Source organism: Trichomonas vaginalis, chromosome V, assembly GCF_026262505.1.
Source record: "Trichomonas vaginalis G3 chromosome V, whole genome shotgun sequence".
NCBI classification, from domain to species: Eukaryota; Parabasalia; order Trichomonadida; family Trichomonadidae; genus Trichomonas; species Trichomonas vaginalis.
Window position 1 is genome coordinate 23915807 of NC_067207.1, and position 21449 is coordinate 23937255.

At 32.4% G+C, this 21449-nt stretch overlaps 4 protein-coding genes and 1 pseudogene across 5 annotated transcripts, besides 2 other annotated features; all 5 read left to right on the forward strand.

Moving 5' to 3' along the window:
* Window positions 1–795: 795 nt before the first annotated feature.
* TVAGG3_0392180 (uncharacterized protein) lies at window positions 796–1296 on the forward strand (the record flags this gene model as incomplete). The annotated part of the gene is made up of 1 exon (XM_001584225.1): window positions 796–1296. The coding sequence occupies one exon, from the start codon at window positions 796–798 to the stop codon at window positions 1294–1296; it is 501 nt and encodes a 166-aa protein (XP_001584275.1).
* Window positions 1297–1750: 454 nt separating this feature from the next.
* TVAGG3_0392190 lies at window positions 1751–3723 on the forward strand (annotated as a pseudogene). Its single transcript has one exon. A coding segment is annotated over exon 1 (1973 nt).
* Window positions 3724–7915: 4192 nt separating this feature from the next.
* Window positions 7916–7952: a mobile genetic element.
* A 1178-nt stretch (window positions 7953–9130) lies between these two features.
* Window positions 9131–9168: a mobile genetic element.
* A 4247-nt stretch (window positions 9169–13415) lies between these two features.
* On the forward strand, window positions 13416–15388 carry TVAGG3_0392220 (uncharacterized protein; the record flags this gene model as incomplete). Its single annotated transcript, XM_001584223.1, has 1 exon — window positions 13416–15365. One exon carries the CDS (start codon window positions 13416–13418, stop codon window positions 15363–15365), a length of 1950 nt encoding a protein of 649 aa, XP_001584273.1.
* A 701-nt stretch (window positions 15389–16089) lies between these two features.
* On the forward strand, window positions 16090–17015 carry TVAGG3_0392230 (protein kinase protein; the record flags this gene model as incomplete). Its single annotated transcript, XM_001584222.1, has 1 exon — window positions 16177–16926. One exon carries the CDS (start codon window positions 16177–16179, stop codon window positions 16924–16926), a length of 750 nt encoding a protein of 249 aa, XP_001584272.1.
* Window positions 17016–19092: 2077 nt separating this feature from the next.
* On the forward strand, window positions 19093–21094 carry TVAGG3_0392240 (alpha-amylase family; the record flags this gene model as incomplete). Its single annotated transcript, XM_001584221.1, has 1 exon — window positions 19124–21094. One exon carries the CDS (start codon window positions 19124–19126, stop codon window positions 21092–21094), a length of 1971 nt encoding a protein of 656 aa, XP_001584271.1.
* Window positions 21095–21449: the final 355 nt, after the last annotated feature.

Genomic DNA, 21449 nt, shown 5'->3' on the forward strand with positions numbered 1-21449 from the left:
TGATATTTACAAATATCAAGTTATCATGTTTTTTGAGAAATTATGAGAAACAAACAAAAATGAAAAAGATAGGAATAGCAATGAATAGTGATGTGGGTATAGAAAATGTAAGAGATATGAATGCAAAGCAATCAGTATTTAGGACATTGACCATAGATTTCGAAAAAAAATGCTGCATATTGAGCGAAAACTATGATTATATTATAAGGCTGTCATTTAAAGCATAATGAAACTATTCCCTTTTCATTTTAATCAAATAAGATAGTAAAGATTTTTGAATTAGCTAGAAACTGATGAGATGTTTTCACAAATCAGATTTTTAATCTCTATAATGCATAATTCACTCAATATCTCAATTTTGATATTGCGAGATATTTTTGCTATCGGTTTCGCAATTTTGACACAATAGCAAGAGGGTTCTATAAGCATTATTATCAACGTAGAATCTGAATATCATATCAGAAAATGTCGCAAATCTGACATTTACCCGACCAAATAGCAAAAATAATTGAATACTTTTCGCAAAAACTTTAAAAATCGATAAAAATATGAAATATAGATATTAAAGAGACTTTTTATATAATATTCATAAAGATTTTCCAAAAATATGATACCGCAAAATTAAAAAAGTGACGTCTTGAGTGGAGTCAAAGGTCGAAATTGCTAGCTAAATGTTTTTTTAGCGAAATTGCGTATTGTACGTTTTTTCGCAAAACGAAACCCTTACTTAAATTTTAAATTTCTTCTTAGTTTAATCCTAAAATTCGTTTACTTTTAAAATTGACATTCCGTTTAATGGCCATGGCTCCTTTTGATTATGGATGTATTATTGATCTAAATAAAATCAATAGTACTATTCTTAAGATAATAAATTATTCAAAATATCTCGTTCAGAATAATATAGACCTCGATTTAGAAGATACAGAATTGAATGATATTCAGGCTGAATGTAAGCGCATTCGTACATGTGATGCTTATAACTACATTACCCTTTTTGTAATACATAACTTAAATTTCGCACCGGCGGTCAATGAAATACTGGACAATTTAGAATTTTACCCTACACCAAATGAATACTTAACTTCAATAGCAGACGAATATAGCAAGGATATGGGTGATGAAGAAGAATATAACTATATTCATGTTTTTCCACAAACATTGAAGGATTTTCTAATTGATACTTTGTTAATGGATGATCTTGACGCTTTTTTATCCAAACTATTTGGTCGCAATATTGGAACAACCATTTTTGGTGATAGAATTAGCATATGCTTTCAATGCAAACAATATCCTTGAATATTTATGTGCAAATACTGAAAAACTATCAAACTTTGACGATAACCAAAAATTTATATATAATGTTCAATGCGGAAAAAAATATTATGTCAATATCCTCAATGTCAAAAAATCATTGATCGCTGGTTTTGAACTGAATTTACTTAAATCCAAGAAAATTCGTATAAGTTCATTCGCATTTGAATGCTATTTAAAATATCAAAATTTTGCGGAAATTATATCTTACATTAATTCATATAAACCAGATGATATTGTTCGATCGAAAGGATTCATGAAGTCTGTTGTCAGGCACGCAGCTAGATTAAAAAATATGGCTGTATTTTTTCAATATGTATCTAAAGATCTTATTGACGATGACAAAGAGCAATTTGTTTCATATATTCTTGATTCACAGGCAGATTTCATTTTCAATGTATATAATCGCATTGCAAGTGGCTATTATTTATCAAAACGCATGATTAATGAAATTCCCCGCGGATATAATGTTCTTAAAATTGCAAACATTGAAGTAATGCATAATTATGACAAAGAATCACGCCAAGTAACTTGGAATATTGGTGCCTCAGATATATGGAATTTCAGTGAGATTCATGAACTCTTTAATTATCTTCCTTTTTTCCTTAAAATAGTTCCATTTAAGGAACAAGAAAATCCTCCCAAATACACAGACTTCTATTTTAAAGACACTGATCCTAGTGATCGTTTAATTCTAGAACTTGATTTTGATCGAAAATATATTGAAGGAAATCGATATAAGGCTTTTACAATAATTATTAACAAAAAAATGAGTCAAGCTGTTATAATAAGGAATAACAAAGATATACCTTATTTAATCGAGGATGTTATTAACAGAGTTCAAATTTCAAAATGTGTAATTCCTTCAAATAAGTTAAGCAAAAAACTGACACGTTATACCAACTTCAATTCACCAATAATTAAGGATATTTATGATTTGCGCTCGTTACTTAAACAATTACCCGGCAAAGTTTATGTCCATCTTTTAGAAGATAAGCTAAAAGATCTTGCAACTTGCAATTCAAAATCAATTCAATGGTCATGCTGGATCCCAGACCTTGTACCTGATTTATTAAGGGTTGCAATTGAAAACGAATGTATCCAGACCATCGAACTGGATGCCACGTTTTCGTTTCCTCCGTATATACTTATATTACCCCAGTGTGTTATTAATAACACAGGTTATCCACTGGGATATTACTTCGGGCTGAGCGAAAACTCAAATGCTTACAGAATCTTTTATGAAAGACTAGTTTCATCTGCTACAGATGTTGATATTCAAAATGTCCCGATTTTAAGCGATTTGCACTCTTCTCTTGAAAGTTTTTGCAAAAGTAGCCATTTAATTCATTGGCTTTGCGCTTATCATTTTTTAAAAACAATTAAAGATAGTGTAATCATGAGGGGATTGATTCGAGAAGTAATATATGCAGAAGATGAAGCAACGTATAATGTTAGATACGAAACATACTCCGAAATTGTTAATCATTTAAATAAGAATGAATTGGTTGATCCTCTTGATATGGAAAAATGGATCAATCTTGGCAAAGAGGAATTCAAATCCAAAATCGCACGATTTAAGAGAGATGTCAAAATCATGCCTAGCAATCATGCGGAAGGTAATCACGGGAGCTTGAATACCAAAATGAAGGAGATTTCAAGCAAAACAAACTTTTGAAGTTCCAAACAATGATTGAACATATAATGTCGAGATTTAATCAAATTGATGATCCAAAAAATGATAATGTAATGAAACTTTATAGAAAATTGAAAATTTCGGCAATTAAAAATAAAGTCGAACAGCATTGTAAATGCAACTGCAACATGGAAAATGTTTATAAACTATATGGTGTTCATATTCCATGTATTCATAACATCTTAGATGTAAAACCGGCCGATTTAGAAAAACCTAAAGCATTTCATATTGGAAAATTGGAATTCAATAGTTCGAAGAATATTCTAGTTTATGATGATGAAGACAATCCGATAGGAAAGGGTGATCGGAAAAATGAACAATGCAAAATTTCGGCTCGGAAAACATTTACAACCAAAGTTGAGAACGAAATTTACTTGTATGAAGAACAAGTAACTCCAGATATAGGAGTTAAAAGTCTTGTTCAACGCATTTTAAATCTTCCGTCAATTGACAAGGCAACAAGTTTCATGTTTAATCTTGGGATGAACATCGATTATGATACAATTCAGGCAATTCATTATATATCATCATTAAGAAAAACACATCCAGAAGTGATAGATTTGGCATTAAGTAATGCATATCTTCCGGAAGAATCAGATGAATATCAGCAAAACAAAGACATGATTTCAAAAATTATCGAAGAAGTTTTTGATAATAAAGACAAGGAAAGAGATCCAGATTTTGTTGTAAGAAGGAAGAGGAAAAATGGTTTGTGAAAAAAATATTTATATGAATAAAATGTGTATGATTATTGTTTATAAAAATAGTTAATAAATATGAGAAACTATTTAATTATTTGTTATATAAAGATTCGATATACAGAACAGAATGAAAAAGGATAAAAAAATTAATCAGAAAGATGTAAAAGTTTGGGAGATATAAAAAATATTATAGAGATAAAATATTTCCTGAGAGATAAAAAAGTCAATGAAAGATGCAACAGTGAGAGACTGATGCAACAGTGTTAATGAGATGGAATAGTGGCTGAGAGATGCAACAGTGTCTATGAGATGCAACAGTGTCTGACAGATGCAACAGTGTCTGATAAAACAGTGTCTGAGATGCAACAGTGTCTGACAGATGCAACAGTGTCTATGAGATGCAACAGTGTCTATGAGATGCAACAGTGTCTATGAGATGCAACAGTGTGTATGAGATGCAACAGTGTCTATGAGATGCAACAGTGTGTATGAGATGCAACAGTGTCTATGAGATGCAACAGTGTCTGACAGATGCAACAGTGTCTATGAGATGCAACAGTGTCTATGAGATGCAACAGTGTCTATGAATAACAGTGTCTAAGATGCAACAGTGTCTGACAGATGCAACAGTGTCTATGAGATGCAACAGTGTCTATGAGATGCAACAGTGTCTATGAGATGCAACAGTGTATGAGATGCAACAGTGTCTATGAGATGCAACAGGGTCTATGAGATGCAACAGTGTCTGAGATGCAACAGTGTCTGACAGATGCAACAGTGTCTATGAGATGCAACAGTGTCTATGAGATGCAACAGTGTCTGACAGATGCAACAGTGTCTATGAGATGCAACACGGTCTATGAGATGCAACAGTGTCTATGAGATGCAACAGTGTCTGACAGATGCAACAGTGTCTATGAGATGCAACAGTGTCTGACAGATGCAACAGTGTCTATGAGATGCAACAGTGTCTATGAGATGCAACAGTGTCTATGAGATGCAACAGTGTCTATGAGATGCAACAGTGTCTATGAGATGCAACAGTGTCTATGAGATGCAACAGTGTCTGACAGATGCAACAGTGTCTGACAGATGCAACAGTGTCTATGAGATGCAACAGTGTCTATGAGATGCAACAGTGTCTATGAGATGCAACAGTGTCTATGAGATGCAACAGTGTCTATGAGATGCAACAGTGTCTATGAGATGCAACAGTGTCTGACAGATGCAACAGTGTCTATGAGATGCAACAGTGTCTGACAGATGCAACAGTGTCTATGAGATGCAACAGTGTCTATGAGATGCAACAGTGTCTGACAGATGCAACAGTGTCTATGAGATGCAACAGTGTCTATGAGATGCAACAGTGTCTGACAGATGCAACAGTGTCTATGAGATGCAACAGTGTCTATGAGATGCAACAGTGTCTATGAGATGCAACAGTGTCTGACAGATGCAACAGTGTCTATGAGATGCAACAGTGTCTATGAGATGCAACAGTGTCTATGAGATGCAACACGGTCTATGAGATGCAACAGTGTCTGACAGATGCAACAGTGTCTGACAGATGCAACAGTGTCTGACAGATGCAACAGTGTCTATGAGATGCAACAGTGTCTATGAGATGCAACACGGTCTATGAGATGCAACAGTGTCTGACAGATGCAACAGTGTCTATGAGATGCAACAGTGTCTATGAGATGCAACAGTGTCTATGAGATGCAACAGTGTCTGACAGATGCAACAGTGTCTATGAGATGCAACAGTGTCTATGAGATGCAACAGTGTCTATGAGATGCAACAGTGTCTATGAGATGCAACAGTGTCTATGAGATGCAACAGTGTCTATGAGATGCAACAGTGTCTGACAGATGCAACAGTGTCTATGAGATGCAACAGTGTCTATGAGATGCAACAGTGTCTATGAGATGCAACAGTGTCTGACAGATGCAACAGTGTCTGACAGATGCAACAGTGTCTATGAGATGCAACAGTGTCTATGAGATGCAACAGTGTCTATGAGATGCAACAGTGTCTGACAGATGCAACAGTGTCTATGAGATGCAACACGGTCTATGAGATGCAACAGTGTCTGACAGATGCAACAGTGTCTGACAGATGCAACAGTGTCTATGAGATGCAACAGTGTCTATGAGATGCAACAGTGTCTATGAGATGCAACAGTGTCTATGAGATGCAACAGTGTCTATGAGATGCAACAGTGTCTGACAGATGCAACAGTGTCTATGAGATGCAACAGTGTCTATGAGATGCAACAGTGTCTGACAGATGCAACAGTGTCTATGAGATGCAACAGTGTCTATGAGATGCAACAGTGTCTGACAGATGCAACAGTGTCTATGAGATGCAACAGTGTCTATGAGATGCAACACGGTCTATGAGATGCAACAGTGTCTGACAGATGCAACAGTGTCTGACAGATGCAACAGTGTCTATGAGATGCAACAGTGTCTATGAGATGCAACAGTGTCTGACAGATGCAACAGTGTCTATGAGATGCAACAGTGTCTATGAGATGCAACAGTGTCTATGAGATGCAACAGTGTCTGACAGATGCAACAGTGTCTATGAGATGCAACAGTGTCTATGAGATGCAACAGTGTCTATGAGATGCAACAGTGTCTATGAGATGCAACAGTGTCTATGAGATGCAACAGTGTCTGACAGATGCAACAGTGTCTATGAGATGCAACAGTGTCTGACAGATGCAACAGTGTCTATGAGATGCAACAGTGTCTATGAGATGCAACAGTGTCTATGAGATGCAACAGTGTCTGACAGATGCAACAGTGTCTATGAGATGCAACAGTGTCTGACAGATGCAACAGTGTCTATGAGATGCAACAGTGTCTATGAGATGCAACAGTGTCTGACAGATGCAACAGTGTCTATGAGATGCAACAGTGTCTGACAGATGCAACAGTGTCTATGAGATGCAACAGTGTCTGACAGATATATCTTTCTATGATTCTAACCCTAATTACATTTTTCGTAAAAACCTATATTTAAGATTTGCAATTAACACCCTTTTGTCTCTTCCAATAATGCACAAAACCAAGATTTGACATCAGATTTAAAATCTCCATCAAGTCTGCTTTCCAAATCCGCTGTCAAAACTTGAATATCTCAATTAATTAATGATATTCAGATATTGCGAATAATCTTTAGGTAAAGAAGAAAATTTAGGTTGTAAAATCATATAAAAATGTAGTTAGAGAGCAAAAATTATGTTTGAGTGGATCTCCATGTCGTAGTGGATCTAGATGTTTGAGTGGCTTTAGATGTATGAGTGGTTTTCAATGTCAGTGTGGATCAAGATGTCTGGGAATAAAAGTAAATCGTAGGTTAATATAAGTTTGATATTAATGTAAGTATGACTTAAAATGTAAGTCTCGGACGAAAGTAAGTATGACTTGAAATGTAAGTCTCGGACGAAAGTAAGTATGACTTGAAATGTAAGTCTCGGACGAAAGTAAGTCTGACTTGAAATGTAAGTCTCGGACGAAAGTAAGTATGACTTGAAATGTAAGTCTCGGACGAAAGTAAGTATGACTTGAAATGTAAGTCTCGGACGAAAGTAAGTATGACTTGAAATGTAAGTCTCGGACGAAAGTAAGTATGACTTGAAATGTAAGTCTCGGACGAAAGTAAGTATGACTTGAAATGTAAGTCTTGGAAGAAAGTAAGTCTGACTTGAAATGTAAGTCTCGGACGAAAGTAAGTCTGACTTGAAATGTAAGTCTCGGACGAAAGTAAGTCTGACTTGAAATGGAAGTCTGATTCTAAATGTAAGTTCTAGACTAAAGTAAGTCTGATTCTAAATATAAGTCTGATATTAAGATAAGTTTGTAACTAAAATTAAGTCTTATTCCAAAAGCAAATTTAATTGTATAATAAGTCTGGATCTAGAGTAAGCCTTAGTCTACAGCTATTCTGTGTCAAAAATAAGTCACGAACCATAGTAAGTTTCGGACTAGAGTATGTCTGTAATTCGAATCATTCATATTCTTCAATTATCCCGCCAAAAAAATTATCGTCTTTTTATCATACCATAGTTTTTATCAATCTCGTTCTACTAAAAAACCTTTATATTGGTGATTTCTTTGTTAAACCCGTATTTTTTCATGTGAATCTTATTGTATAAACTCTAAAAGTTCAATTTCCGGTCGAAAAAAACTTGAAAATGTAATAAACAGAAATTCATCAAAAGTGACAGCTCTCAATTTTTTGACATTTGTAAATTCTAAATTGAATGAGAAAAATGAAATAATACTAAGCATAATACAATATTCTAGATTTAATTATAATTAGGAAAAAGTTAGTTTTGAGAGTACTTTTCATAGGCATATAGAATGAAATCTTCTGAAAAATAATATCACATAAACTCATATTATTTTCTAATATATAACTATTTTATATAAAAATCAAATTCAATGATCTTAAAAGCGAAGGATAAACCTCAAAATTTACGAATATAATGAGTGGGAATATAATGCTTATCTATCATAAAACCATATGAAATATTAATTTTTGCTTTACGCCTAATTTTTGACGACAATTAGCAAAAAATGTTAAATGTTAACATTCAGTCCATTTGAATATGAAAAATAAAATTGACTTTGATTAAATGTTTTTATTTATCATGCAATTCTTCTTGCGACCAAAGATTTGAATAAAAGTTCAAAAAATAAGATAGCTTAAAAAATAATATACGGTAGTGTTTACTAATAGATGAATAGTATATAAATTCTATTAAAATGGATTTGATCCAAAAAAATATATAAAATTTGATCATAAATAAAATCGTTTTAAATTACTTCTTCATTTAAATTATAACAATTATTTTTGGTTTTATATTTTTTGGATCAAATCCATTTTAATAGAATTTATATACTATTCATCTATTAGTAAACACTACCGTATATTATTTTTTAAGCTATCTTATTTTTTGAACTTTTATTCAAATCTTTGGTCGCAAGAAGAATTGCATGATAAATAAAAACATTTAATCAAAGTCAATTTTATTTTTCATATTCAAATGGACTGAATGTTAACATTTAACATTTTTTGCTAATTGTCGTCAAAAATTAGGCGTAAAGCAAAAATTAATATTTCATATGGTTTTATGATAGATAAGCATTATATTCCCACTCATTATATTCGTAAATTTTGAGGTTTATCCTTCGCTTTTAAGATCATTGAATTTGATTTTTATATAAAATAGTTATATATTAGAAAATAATATGAGTTTATGTGATATTATTTTTCAGAAGATTTTGTGTTCTTCTTCAAAATTTTATTTTTTTTATTAAAAAGAATCTTTACAAAATATACATTTACTTTAATTAATATTTAAAAACGTGCTCTATCAAAAGTTCCAAAAATTCAATATTTTAGCTTTTCTGATGTGTCACTTTTGATGAATTTCTGTTTACAACAAAAACAATTTGTATTCGACGAGTTAAACAGCTCTATTTATTCTAAATTTTCCAAAAAAATTAGATTTCGTTTTTTCGCTTCAAAAAATGTTGTTTTAAGTTTTAAAATTTGTAATTCAAAAATTTTTTGGAAAGATTTACGATTTTTTAATACTGCGAATGAGTTTTATTTTACATACTCTATTGATAAATCATATTTTTATCGAGATATAACTTTTTTTAAAAAAAATTATATGCAAAGAGTGTTATAGAATTCTAGAAGGTATAGTGCATAATTTGAAGTATACTATCAAATAAAGAAATTTTACAGTTTTTTAGTTTTATTTAGATGTACGTTATTTTAGATGGCTTCGTCGAAAACAAAGCATGTCTGTTAAGTTTATTCTTAACATGGTAAATAAAATGGCAACGAAGCCCAGTGTACTGCGTCTTATGCCGTAGTTTTTGTTATCTTCATACTCAAATACAACAAATACAAATAGATTTATTACGAAAAAACGTATAAAACAAATGATATATTTATTTCTAGACAAGTTGACGAACATGTAGCGCAACTGTATCGCTTTAGAGAACAGTTCTTCCAACACCTACTCATTCAGTGAAAGATTTAAGAAGAACTCTTACTCGACCTTAACTACCTACGCTTTGCTTGAACAATTCCCAACGAGGTTACTATAAGGTTGCAAGTCTTGTCAAAATGTAGTATGCAATACGTTGGGGAAAAATAGATATATACGAACAAACTACTACAGTCTAGCAACTAGTCTTTAAGTGTAATGTATTTTTGCTACAAGAGCTCATAACGAAGTCAAATTTTGCAATTTGATGTCAAAACTAGCTAGTTGTTGAATCAATAGCGTTGTGACTTTGTATACATCACGATCTTGTGGTATCAGAGCTGTACTGCTGCAGACTAATTCAACTAAACATGAGCAAGATTGGGATTTCTATTCTCTGGGGTGCGAGGCTCGTCCAAAGTTCAAGCAGCTACAGTGTTTTGGATCACCTAAAGAATTTTGGGAATTCAGTTATCCGTTACTACTCTTAAATTAAAGTAGAGCACTACAGCGAATCAATCGTAATGCCTAGTCGCTCCAGTAACAAGCTGATCTGCTATATTAACTTTAAAGCCAAATCGATTCACATTGTTGCTGGTAAGTCTGATTGCTTCAGATAGAGAGCATGAATTGCTTCTTTATCATCTAATCCCCATCCCCCTTGTTCCCGATTGGATGACATGGACAATTCATCTTTCTCTAACGAAACAAAATGACACTTTTTTGGCGGATTATTGACTCAGAAAAATTTGAGAGTTAACGAATAATTTTGGCGCCAAAAATAATTTCTCTTAATTTATTAAATTTAATATACGCACATCCATAAGTTATGCTATTTTTTCTATTTATTTTGTTCTAAAATTCTAAATATTTTTTTTTCATAACATAAAATATGATGTCTAGTCTCATTTACATAACAACATGCCTTAGAATAGGGTTTTTATTCTTTTTGTCACTTTAAATTAAGAATAAAAAGATAATTTAAATTGAATATTTGCGATTATTCTCACTAATGCTGCTTCCTCTTTTATTAGGTAGACAACAAAAAGTTAGCCTTGGACTCCCATATCAGATTTTTGATTGGTTGCGTATATAATGAGCTGGGATTGATAGACGAAAACCCAGTGAGAAAATTTTTGACGCCATAAAAATGAGGTAATGAACAATGTTAAGATTTGAGTTTGAATCAAATGAGAGTTATTAGAAATGAATACGAATCTTCACCACTAGTTAAATCGAAGTGATATCTAACAAATTATCAAGAAATTATTGCAGTGAATACAAGTAAACTTTTTTTGTTTTCAAAATCGAAACAATACAATTTCGATTTGCGTATTGAAGTCTTTTAGCTGATACGTGTTCCATTTGATGCACATGGCATGCTTGTGATCATGTAAGATATATTAAATCATTATGTTACAAAGATTTGTATGAAAATAAAAATCTTATGGATTTTCTATAAATTTTCTTTTTGTTTTCCATAAAGAATGAATTAAAAACATAGAGTAAGGATGTCGGAACTGCCAAAAGCGCAAATTTTGTTCATCACGAATTGCCAAGCTTGGCAATTCTTGGATGAGCGAAGTTTTGAAAAAAAAATAGTAAATTTTGCATTATTTAAGTCTGAAAGAAGCAAGAGAATGCTATATTTTAGTTTCTATATATTTTTGAAATAAAATGGTAGCATTATTGATGATTTTTAGAAATTTGATATTTGAAATTGAATCATTTGATATTTTTGCCGAAGGATTTATGTTTTTTGTGATGTTGTGTATTAGGTTATAGCGAAACTAGAGATACTCAATGTAAACTCTTTTTAAAATAACATACAATTGCCAAGGCAATTTTGGTTTTGGCAATTGTACGTTATTTTTTTTTCGCAGTGATTTGAGTGAATTGCCAAACCTTAAACTTTTTTGGCAATTGTACGTTATTGAGAATTGCCCAATTGCCATAAGCTTCAAGAAAGCTGAAACAATGACACTGAAACATATTTAACTACACGTAAAATCAAATCAGACTCATTTATTAAAAATGCAATATATTTTTACTTATTGTTTCGTTTAATCAACATGAATTTAAGACTAAATTCTTTCTTACATCTGAGATGGCCTTCTTACATGAATTATTATGTAAATTTTTGATTATTATGTAATAATATTAATCATTTGAACTGTTTTGCGGAGTTCTTTTGTGAATATGATACATTTGTTGAACTAATATTCAATTCTCAATAAGATAATGCATTTCTGTTATTATATTTCGAATAATTTTTTAAAATATTTTTTTTAACTGCTCACAAAATATAGCAGAGGACTCTCATCAAAATGAACAGAGTGTGATTTATTTTTCACATAGAAATTAAAATACAATATAATTAAAAATAAAATGAAGAAAAAGGAGAAAAAAATAGGTCCTAAAACCAAATACTAATAACTATGATATATGTATCTTATTGGGCGAAATTGGCGCCCTTCGGACGCCAATTTCGCCGGAAATTTTTTAAGAATTGCCAAAATGACCTCAGAATAAGGGTTTCGTTTTGCTAAAATTGTCACTTTTATAGCATATTTGTTTTTGGATGTTTTGCGAAACCAAAAAAAAAAAACTATGATATACAATGTGTGTGTAAAGAAAATACTTTATTTACTAGTTAAAAAATCATTTGGTATTGATCAAGTTATTTTTTCTGGATAAGATATTATATGGATAATTGGATAGAAAATACAATTATATAATCTTGTACCTGGTTTAATTAAGCTAATTGTCATCAGAAACTTGTAATTTTTATGAATTTCAGATTTTCTTTTCATTACTGCTTTTCTTAATAGGTCAAGTTCTTATTTACGTTATAAAGTATGATATTTACAAATATCAAGTTATCGTGTTTTTTGAGAAATTATGAGAAACAAACAAAAATGAAAAAGATAGGAATAGCAATGAATAGTGATGTGGGTATAGAAAATGTAAGAGATATGAATGCAAAGCAATCAGTATTTAGGACATTGACCATAGATTTCGAAAAAAAATGCTGCATATTGAGCGAAAACTATGATTATATTATAAGGCTGTCATTTAAAGCATAATGAAACTATTCCCTTTTCATTTTAATCAAATAAGATAGTAAAGATTTTTGAATTAGCTAGAAACTGATGAGATGTTTTCACAAATCAGATTTTTAATCTCTATAATGCATAATTCACTCAATATCTCAATTTTGATATTGCGAGATATTTTTGCTATCGGTTTCGCAATTTTGACACAATAGCAAGAGGGTTCTATAAGCATTATTATCAACGTAGAATCTGAATATCATATCAGAAAATGTCGCAAATCTGACATTTACCCGACCAAATAGCAAAAATAATTGAATACTTTTCGCAAAAACTTTAAAAATCGATAAAAATATGAAATATAGATATTAAAGAGACTTTTTATATAATATTCATAAAGATTTTCCAAAAATATGATACCGCAAAATTAAAAAAGTGACGTCTTGAGTGGAGTCAAAGGTCGAAATTGCTAGCTAAATGTTTTTTTAGCGAAATTGCATATTGTACGTTTTTTTCGCAAAACGAAACCCTTACTCAGAATTGCCAAGTCTGCATCCTTACATAGAGGAACCTCATTATTCATTCCAATTGAATTTTTTAAAAGTGTACGTTTAGAGATCTCAATTTTGCAATATACCATGGATAGTGAGAATGATTCCGTTAATGAGTATGTTGCAGTGAAAAAAAGTTTAGATAATGTTCCAGATGATGTATCAGCTCGAATATCTGAAATAAATTTTAAAGAAGCAACTTTACGACAATTTGCTGAAAAATGCAGAATACAAGTTGAAGAAATCAAACAAAGAACAGGAACTTTAAACATTTACGCTACTAATCTTATTAATATTGATAAACAATTAAAGCAAGATCGCGAGGATTTCAAAACAGATTATAACGAACAGATTAAAGAGCTCGAGGAATACGAAAAAGATTTAAATGAAGAATATAGCCTGATTTTAGAACGATATCAAGCTAATTCCGAAAGTATTGAAGCAAATAAACACGTATTTGATCAAGCTACTAAACAACTCGATGAAAATACCAGCGAATTAGATAAATTCTCAACTGTAATGGATGATATTAATAAGAGTTTGAGTAATACTGATATAAATACTAATAATCAGGAAGATCTCGATAAATATTCAAAACAGCTGAATGAATCAAAGAAATCAATAGAACCTATTACCACCAGAATCCAGAATCAAAACAAAAGCATTACAAATATCAATAATAACTTGATTTCACTTAAAAGTCAAGTAGAATCAACAACTCAAACATTAAATCAATTAAATCAGAGGATACAGCTTGATAATATAGAGTATAATAAGTTCAAAACTCAGGCCACCTCAAAAATACAGAAATACAAGAATGGAGCAGATACAATTGAGAAACTTCAATTCGATCTCCAACGGAAATTCAAACATAAGCAAAATAAGATAGCTTCAATTGAAGAAAGAATAAAAGGAATAGATGTGAAATTTTCAACTGTAAACTCCCAATTAGAAGAAAGAAGGAAAGTAGATGATATTCAGAATAGTGAATACAACAAGGTTCTTCAAGAGAAAAAGAAGTACACAGATGCCATTCAAGCAAGAATTGATTTCTATAAAAACATTGAAACATCAAACAAAAGAGCAAAAGACCGGACAAATGAAGTTCAAACAGAATTGATGACTACACGTGAACTTAAAAAACAGACAGATATCGAACAATTTGAAACAGAAACAATAATTGAAAAATCACAAGATGAAGAAATAGATATTAAGAACGACTTAAATAAAATAGACCAAGAAATTCTAGTTGTTGATAAAGAAACTGAAAAAAGCTTATCTGTTTTTAATTCAACACAAATTGAATTTGAAAACATGGAAAATGATGATAAAGAATATGAAAATAAGCAACAAGAAATGAGTACAGAGTATAAAAAGCTAAAAACGCAAATCAACGAGGCACATCAAGATGAAAAGAATATTATTTCGTCATATAAGAATGTGAAATCTCTTAAGCATTTCGAAAATGATAAAGATGTTCAAGAAGTAGCTAGAAGTCAGAATATCTTTATTGATGGCTATAAATCAAAATTAAATTTTGTCCAAGACTCGAACAAAACTCTTCAAGCTCAAATTAAGACAGAAGAAATACGAAACTCGTTCATAAATTCGGAATATCGCCGTACTACAGTTCTATCATCAACATTTTCATCCGAAATCGTTTCAAGTCCAATGAAAAGCAGATCCAAATCCATGGCTTCATTACAAACAGAAGTCACTAGACTTGAATCTAAACTTGCAGCAACACAATCCAAAGTTGCTTTTAAGAGTTCTTTATTACAGGACAAAACTAAAGAATACTCAGAAATTGCTGACAAAACTCAAATCAACGCAAATGATCTTAAAAGAGCAGATCTAATTCAGAAGTTCACCGATTATTTAAGCAATTTTGAAAGCGATATCAATAAGTTAGTTAATGATTTAAACAGATCTCAAAAAACATTAGATAATGTTAATAAAATCAATATTTGGAATGATTTTATTTCTCAGATGCTTGATAAAGCAGAAGATTATGACTTAGTAGCGCAAATTTGTTAATATTGTTTGTAAAATAAACGTTTATTTGTTATGATTTCATCTGATAACATATTAAATCATATAAGAGAATATGAATGATTTGAGAGACATGAAAATAACTCATGGATTCGCAAAAATAAATTATCGAAATTGAGTGGTTGTGGAATTGGACTACAAATATCATATGAGCTTTTGTTACATGAAAGTAATTTATTATTTTCAAGTTGATTTCAAAGATTTTGAAATTGAAATTTTTCTTTTTCCGTTGCAATATAATGATTTCAGTTTATAAAATAAAATTACATATTGCATGCATACCATCCCCACCATCTAACCAAGTATAAATGGTTGAACCCATATTTTGAGAGAAACCGGTTTTTGTTAGGGATTAAAAACTTTTCTCAATGAATTCCCGTGATCAAGAGCAGGAAGAGAAGCGCGAGCAGGTTCATCAGAGATGTCAGCTCCCTCTTGTCAAGGGTGACGTAATTCAAGATGAGAATGGTCGGAAAGTCAACATAATTTCCAAAATTGCGACCGGGACTTTTGCCCGTGTTTACAAAGCTACGGATGAAGACAACTCCGGGAATCAAGGCGAATATTATGCGGTGAAAATACCAGCATTAATTCAGCACGCTCAAACAATAATTTTTGAAGCAAATGTATTAGAATACGTATGTATCTTTTGTACCAGCACATATTATTTTTTGTGCTGGTACTTTTTTTAGCAAAATCTAACACACAGTTAAAGACAAATTGCAAAATTTTATACGAACACAACTTATCATACTACAGAAACACAATCATTACGAAGGAATTCCCATGTATTTGCATGGATCTCCTTGGTCCATCAGTATATCAACTACTTTTAGACAAGAAATTGGAGGGAATGCCACTAAAAACTATACAAAACATTATGAAATCGGTTTTGATTACGCTTGATGACATAAGCTCCATTGGCGTTATCCACATGGATATCAGACCAGAAAACATTCTTCAGTCCGCAAATGATCCGAATAAGTTCATTGTCGTTGATTATCATTGCGCTGGCCTCGAGGGTCGCACCAATCCAGTCTACGTGCAGTCGAGATTCTACAGAGCACCGGAAGTTTTACTACGCCTTGAATATGGCTGTAAAATCGATATCTGGTCACTTGGAGTTGCTGCATTCGAGATGATGGTCGGTGTGCCACTGTTCCCTGGGAACACGGAGGTACAGATGCTTTACATAATTAACAGCATGGTTGGGCCTTTTCCGCAACATATGATCGAGAAAAGCAGCAGAAGGCTTTCCTTCTTCCTTCATGACGGGACAATGAAATCCGCGGAAAGACTCGCTGAAGAAAACATGGAGAACATCGAGGATTGGAAGAATTGCCTTATTTATAAGACAATCGCCGAAAACATCTTAACTTACAGATACCCAGATCTGAATGAACTTCCACCTGAAGTAAGGGAGCAAAGATTGATGTTTATTGACCTTTTGATGAAATGCGTAACAATTGACCCCGAAAAGAGAATTTCGGCTGCAGAGGCCCTCCGCCATCCTTTTATTACTTCAAATCTTGATAACTCTGATTGATTTCCAAGCAAATTTGAAGTTTTAATGATATATCGGAAAATTCTTTGTCAAAGAACCGATATTTGGTATATGTGTTTACATATTCGTTTAATTATGCTTCACTTTTTGTGTTTTTTATTGAAAAGAAAAAAAAATGTTTTATATTATTTTCTATCATCTAAAATATTATATTAGATAATATTTAAATTCACTGATGCTGTTTGTTTTCTTATTTCCAAGCGTAATCTTATCTACAATTTGATATCTCAACCATTTCTTTACAAAAATTCACAATTAATGTATTGAATATCGTTAATTTCTTGTATATTAATCATCGATCATAACCATTCCACAAAATTTATAGAAATTATTTCTAATTTTCAAAATTGCATATAAGACTATTTAGCTGGTAAATATCTTTATCATTACATATATACAGCTATTTCTCATTTAGTACATCTATAAATAGGATATTTGTTAAATTTTTCATAAATATCTCATAGATAAATCTCATATTTTGCAATTCCGACTGACATGTTGAGCTAGAGATAAATGCTGAAACAATTTCAAGAGCGATACAGAGAAACGAAAGCAATAAGTAAAATAGATCATCAAAATACGAAGTGTCTTATTCTCAAATGACTTTGATTGGTTCTTATTGCATGAATTTTGGCCAAGCAATTCTATTTTGATAAAAAAATATTATCATTCAGTGAAATGGTTATTTCCGGTATAAAATGCAGCAGGACTCGTAACCTTATATAGAGTCGGTAGAGATTTGGCTAAATAACCTATTTGAAGCGACAGAGTTACCACTATTCAATTTTGACCAAAATTCATTGTTTTACCCAGATTTGCCTTACTTTTACCACCTCTCTAAAGCTGGGGACACCGCCTATCGTTGGGAGTAGCTATTAAATAGAACCACCAAGGGTATTTTTCGAACTGCCGGTGTAGTGGAAACATCCGACATAATGATTCATTATGCCAAGGATTGATTCCCATTTAGCCAAATTTTTTCTTTTTTGGATCATGAATTTTTTTTGGGTCACTATAAGATTTGTTTCATGTTCTAAATCTGCTGCATATGTAATCTATTTTTATTTACCTATTTTTTAAAAATCTATTGGATTGCCAAATTTGAATATATTTAAAATCATAAAAATCCAAAAAAACTATAAATATATGTTTTATGCATAGTGCCGATACTCAAATATCAGATTACTTAGATCCATGAATAATATCCGAATTTTTTTTCATAAAATTAAACTTCAAAACTTCTTGCAATCTTACTCTTCATCAATTGTAAATTTTTAAAACCATTTTTTAAAATAATTTTGCGTAAATTTTATTCTCATGTTGTTTTAATCGAAAATTGATGCATTTTCAAAAAAATAATATTGACTTATGAAATTCATTTTTAAGGTGAAATAGTATTGTTTTTATTAAAGTATATGAATAATATATAAAAAATTAATGAATAATATAAGCAGATTTTTAGTTTACAAAACAAATATGAGCAATGCAATTTCAAACTTTTGCTGGCAATTTCGATATTGCTCAAGTTTGTAGTATTTGTGATACCTATAACATCGGCTTAATCAAAATTCGATTTTTCTTATGAGTTATTGAGAAAATTTGATTGCAATGAGAAGGATTTCGACGTTTTTGATAAACTAAGAGCTGAGCTTTAGGGGTTCAGTTCATTTATGGCTGTAGTTTGATGCGTAGATCTCTTTTTTATTGTAAATTCTTTCAGCATGGAGATCGAGAATGAATCTTTTGAGAACTTTATGAGTTTTTACACCCGTAAAGAGGTCCTTCGAGGAAAGATAGTCCAGACTACATGAAGATGTGGGTTAACAAAAAAAATCCGATGGTTTCCCCATATTCATGTAGATCTTCGAAAAAATGAGCACCAAAAAAGCCAAAAAAATAGGCTTTTTATTGGATTTGTACACTAGATCAATAATCTATTTAGGATCTGACACTCTTTTTAGCCAGAGATATGAGGTCCTTTCTAGGAAAACGATCTATTCATCCATAAAAAAAATGAATTATCGTTTTCCCCAGAAATTACATGGGGAGTGGTAAAAGTAAGGAAAATCTGGGTAATTCAAAATTAATTTTTTTTCTGAACCTGGTAGAAAACTTTTCAATAGGATCGCCATAATTGTGTGCCATATAAAAAAATTAGCATCTCACATCATTATTTAAAATGGCTGATGTTCATGATGATCCTCTTCTCGGCTCTCAGGGCGACATGGAGAGCGTAGAAAGAGATGGAAAGTCACGCAATATTTCCATCAACAAGAAACATCTTCTTCTTGGTGCTGTTGCTGCTGGTGGCATCTTAACTGGTGTCATAATTGGTATGGTTTGCACATTCGCATTCAAATCCAAACCAGTTGCTATCTCAAATCAATATGATACACTTGATAATTGCAATACTTATCAAACATTCTCTTGCAATGGTAATTCCGGTGACATGGATTCCAAGTACTTCCAGAACAAGTGGAATACACCAAAGCGCGGTGAAGATCGTTGGAAACCAGGCTTCCAGGATATGTCTACATTAACTGGTTATGCTCAACTCAAGTACGCTTCCGGAATGAAGTCCTGCACAGTTAACATCATCACAAAGACATCAAAGTCCCTCTCACTCACATACTACTTTGATGGTGTTGCTCAATATTCAAATTCAAAGACATTTGATTCCTCTTACAACAAGGTCCTTAAAGTCAAGGTTATTGCTGCTTCTGGTGAAGTTCTTGAACTTGATGGCATTGACTTTGCTTGGAATGCTGCTCCAATCAAATCAAGAAGATTCGATTACAGAAATGGCCAAAAGGGTGCTATTGTTGAAATGTTCGGCTGGCCAGATGATGATATCGCTCAGGAATGCCAGTTCCTCGCTGATGCAGGCTACTTAGGTGTCAAGGTCTTCCCACACCAGGAACAAGTTATGTCATACCAACCATTCAATGGCGAAATGAACCCATGGTATTTCATGTACCAGCCAGTTTCATACAGACTTCAAGGAAGAATGGGTACTCGCGACCAACTTAGAAACATGATCAACAAGTGCAGAGCTGTTGGTGTCAGAGTTTACGCTGATGCAGTTGTTAACCACATGTCTGGTAACGGTAATGATCTTTCCAGCCACAGAAATCCAGGAGCTGGATGCACAAAGTGGGGCAACAAGACATCTTCTGCTTATGAGAATGGTTCTCCATACTACACACCAGCATACACCTATGAAATCAATCCAAATACTGGCAGAGGCACAAACGTTTTAGAATTCCCAGCTGTTCCATACGGCCCAGAAGATTTCCACTGCGACAAGGCTCTCGGATCGTGGAGTGATCCAAACATCCTCAACAGTGGCTGGCTTACAGGCTTATCTGACTTAGATACATCAAAGGATTATGTCAGACAGAGAATTGCTGATTTCATGATCGATCTCATCTCCATTGGTTTCTCTGGCTACAGAATTGATGCTGCTAAGCACATCAGACCAGAAGATTTAGCTGCTATCTTTGGAAAGGTTAAGCAAAGATTAGGTGGCAGATTACCAGATGATTTCATCTCATGGTTAGAAGTTTTGACTGGTGGTGAATCATATCTCTTAGTCCAAGGTGATGGTGACTATTCATTCACTGGTGGTCTTACAAAGTATCTTAAGAAGAACGGTCTTTCTGATGATGAAATTCTTAAGATCAAGATCTGGTGGAGTGGATATCCAACAGAGCCATGGAACGATGCTGGATCCATTGATATCAGACGTAAGGTTATTGAAAACGATGACCACGATCAACAGAATGATGGCTCATCATCAAGAGATATGCACGATTCTGGCTGCGTTCTTATTAAGGGCTGCGCACCACAGAATCACAGAAATTACGAATTAATGCTCTTCAATAACCCACCAGGAGCTAACAACAACAAGAATGACTACCCAATCAGATTAATCCTTTCATCCTACTACAGGAACTCTAACGGCGCAATGGGTATCCCAGATGGCATGTCAACATGTGATAAGTGCACAGTTACATGCGGTGGATGCAGAGATCGCCCATATATTAAGGCCTACAACCCATCAGCACAATCATATCCAGGAGGCACAGGTTATACTTACGTTCACCGTGACTCTCAGATTATTGGTGCTATGCAGAATTGGATGGCATGATCGCCATTCGATATTTCCTTAAAAATATATTTTTATCGATAAATATTTTTCTTTTTCAACCTTATAAATTATGAAACATTAATATATACAAATTTTTTGTAATGAATACATTATGAAATACAGAGTCTTCGCATTAAAATAATTGAACACAATTTAAATCTTCTCTGAAAACAATAGTTTGTAAGAAAAATGAATTCTCTTGATAGGAGTTATTCGATTGAAATCAATTCTGCAACTCTGATAGCTATTTTTTGCCCATAATTTTTGAAAATTTCTGATGAAATTTATGACACGTAAATCAATTTTACAAAACGATGTAAAAATTGTTACATTTACATTTTAATTTCAACTATAT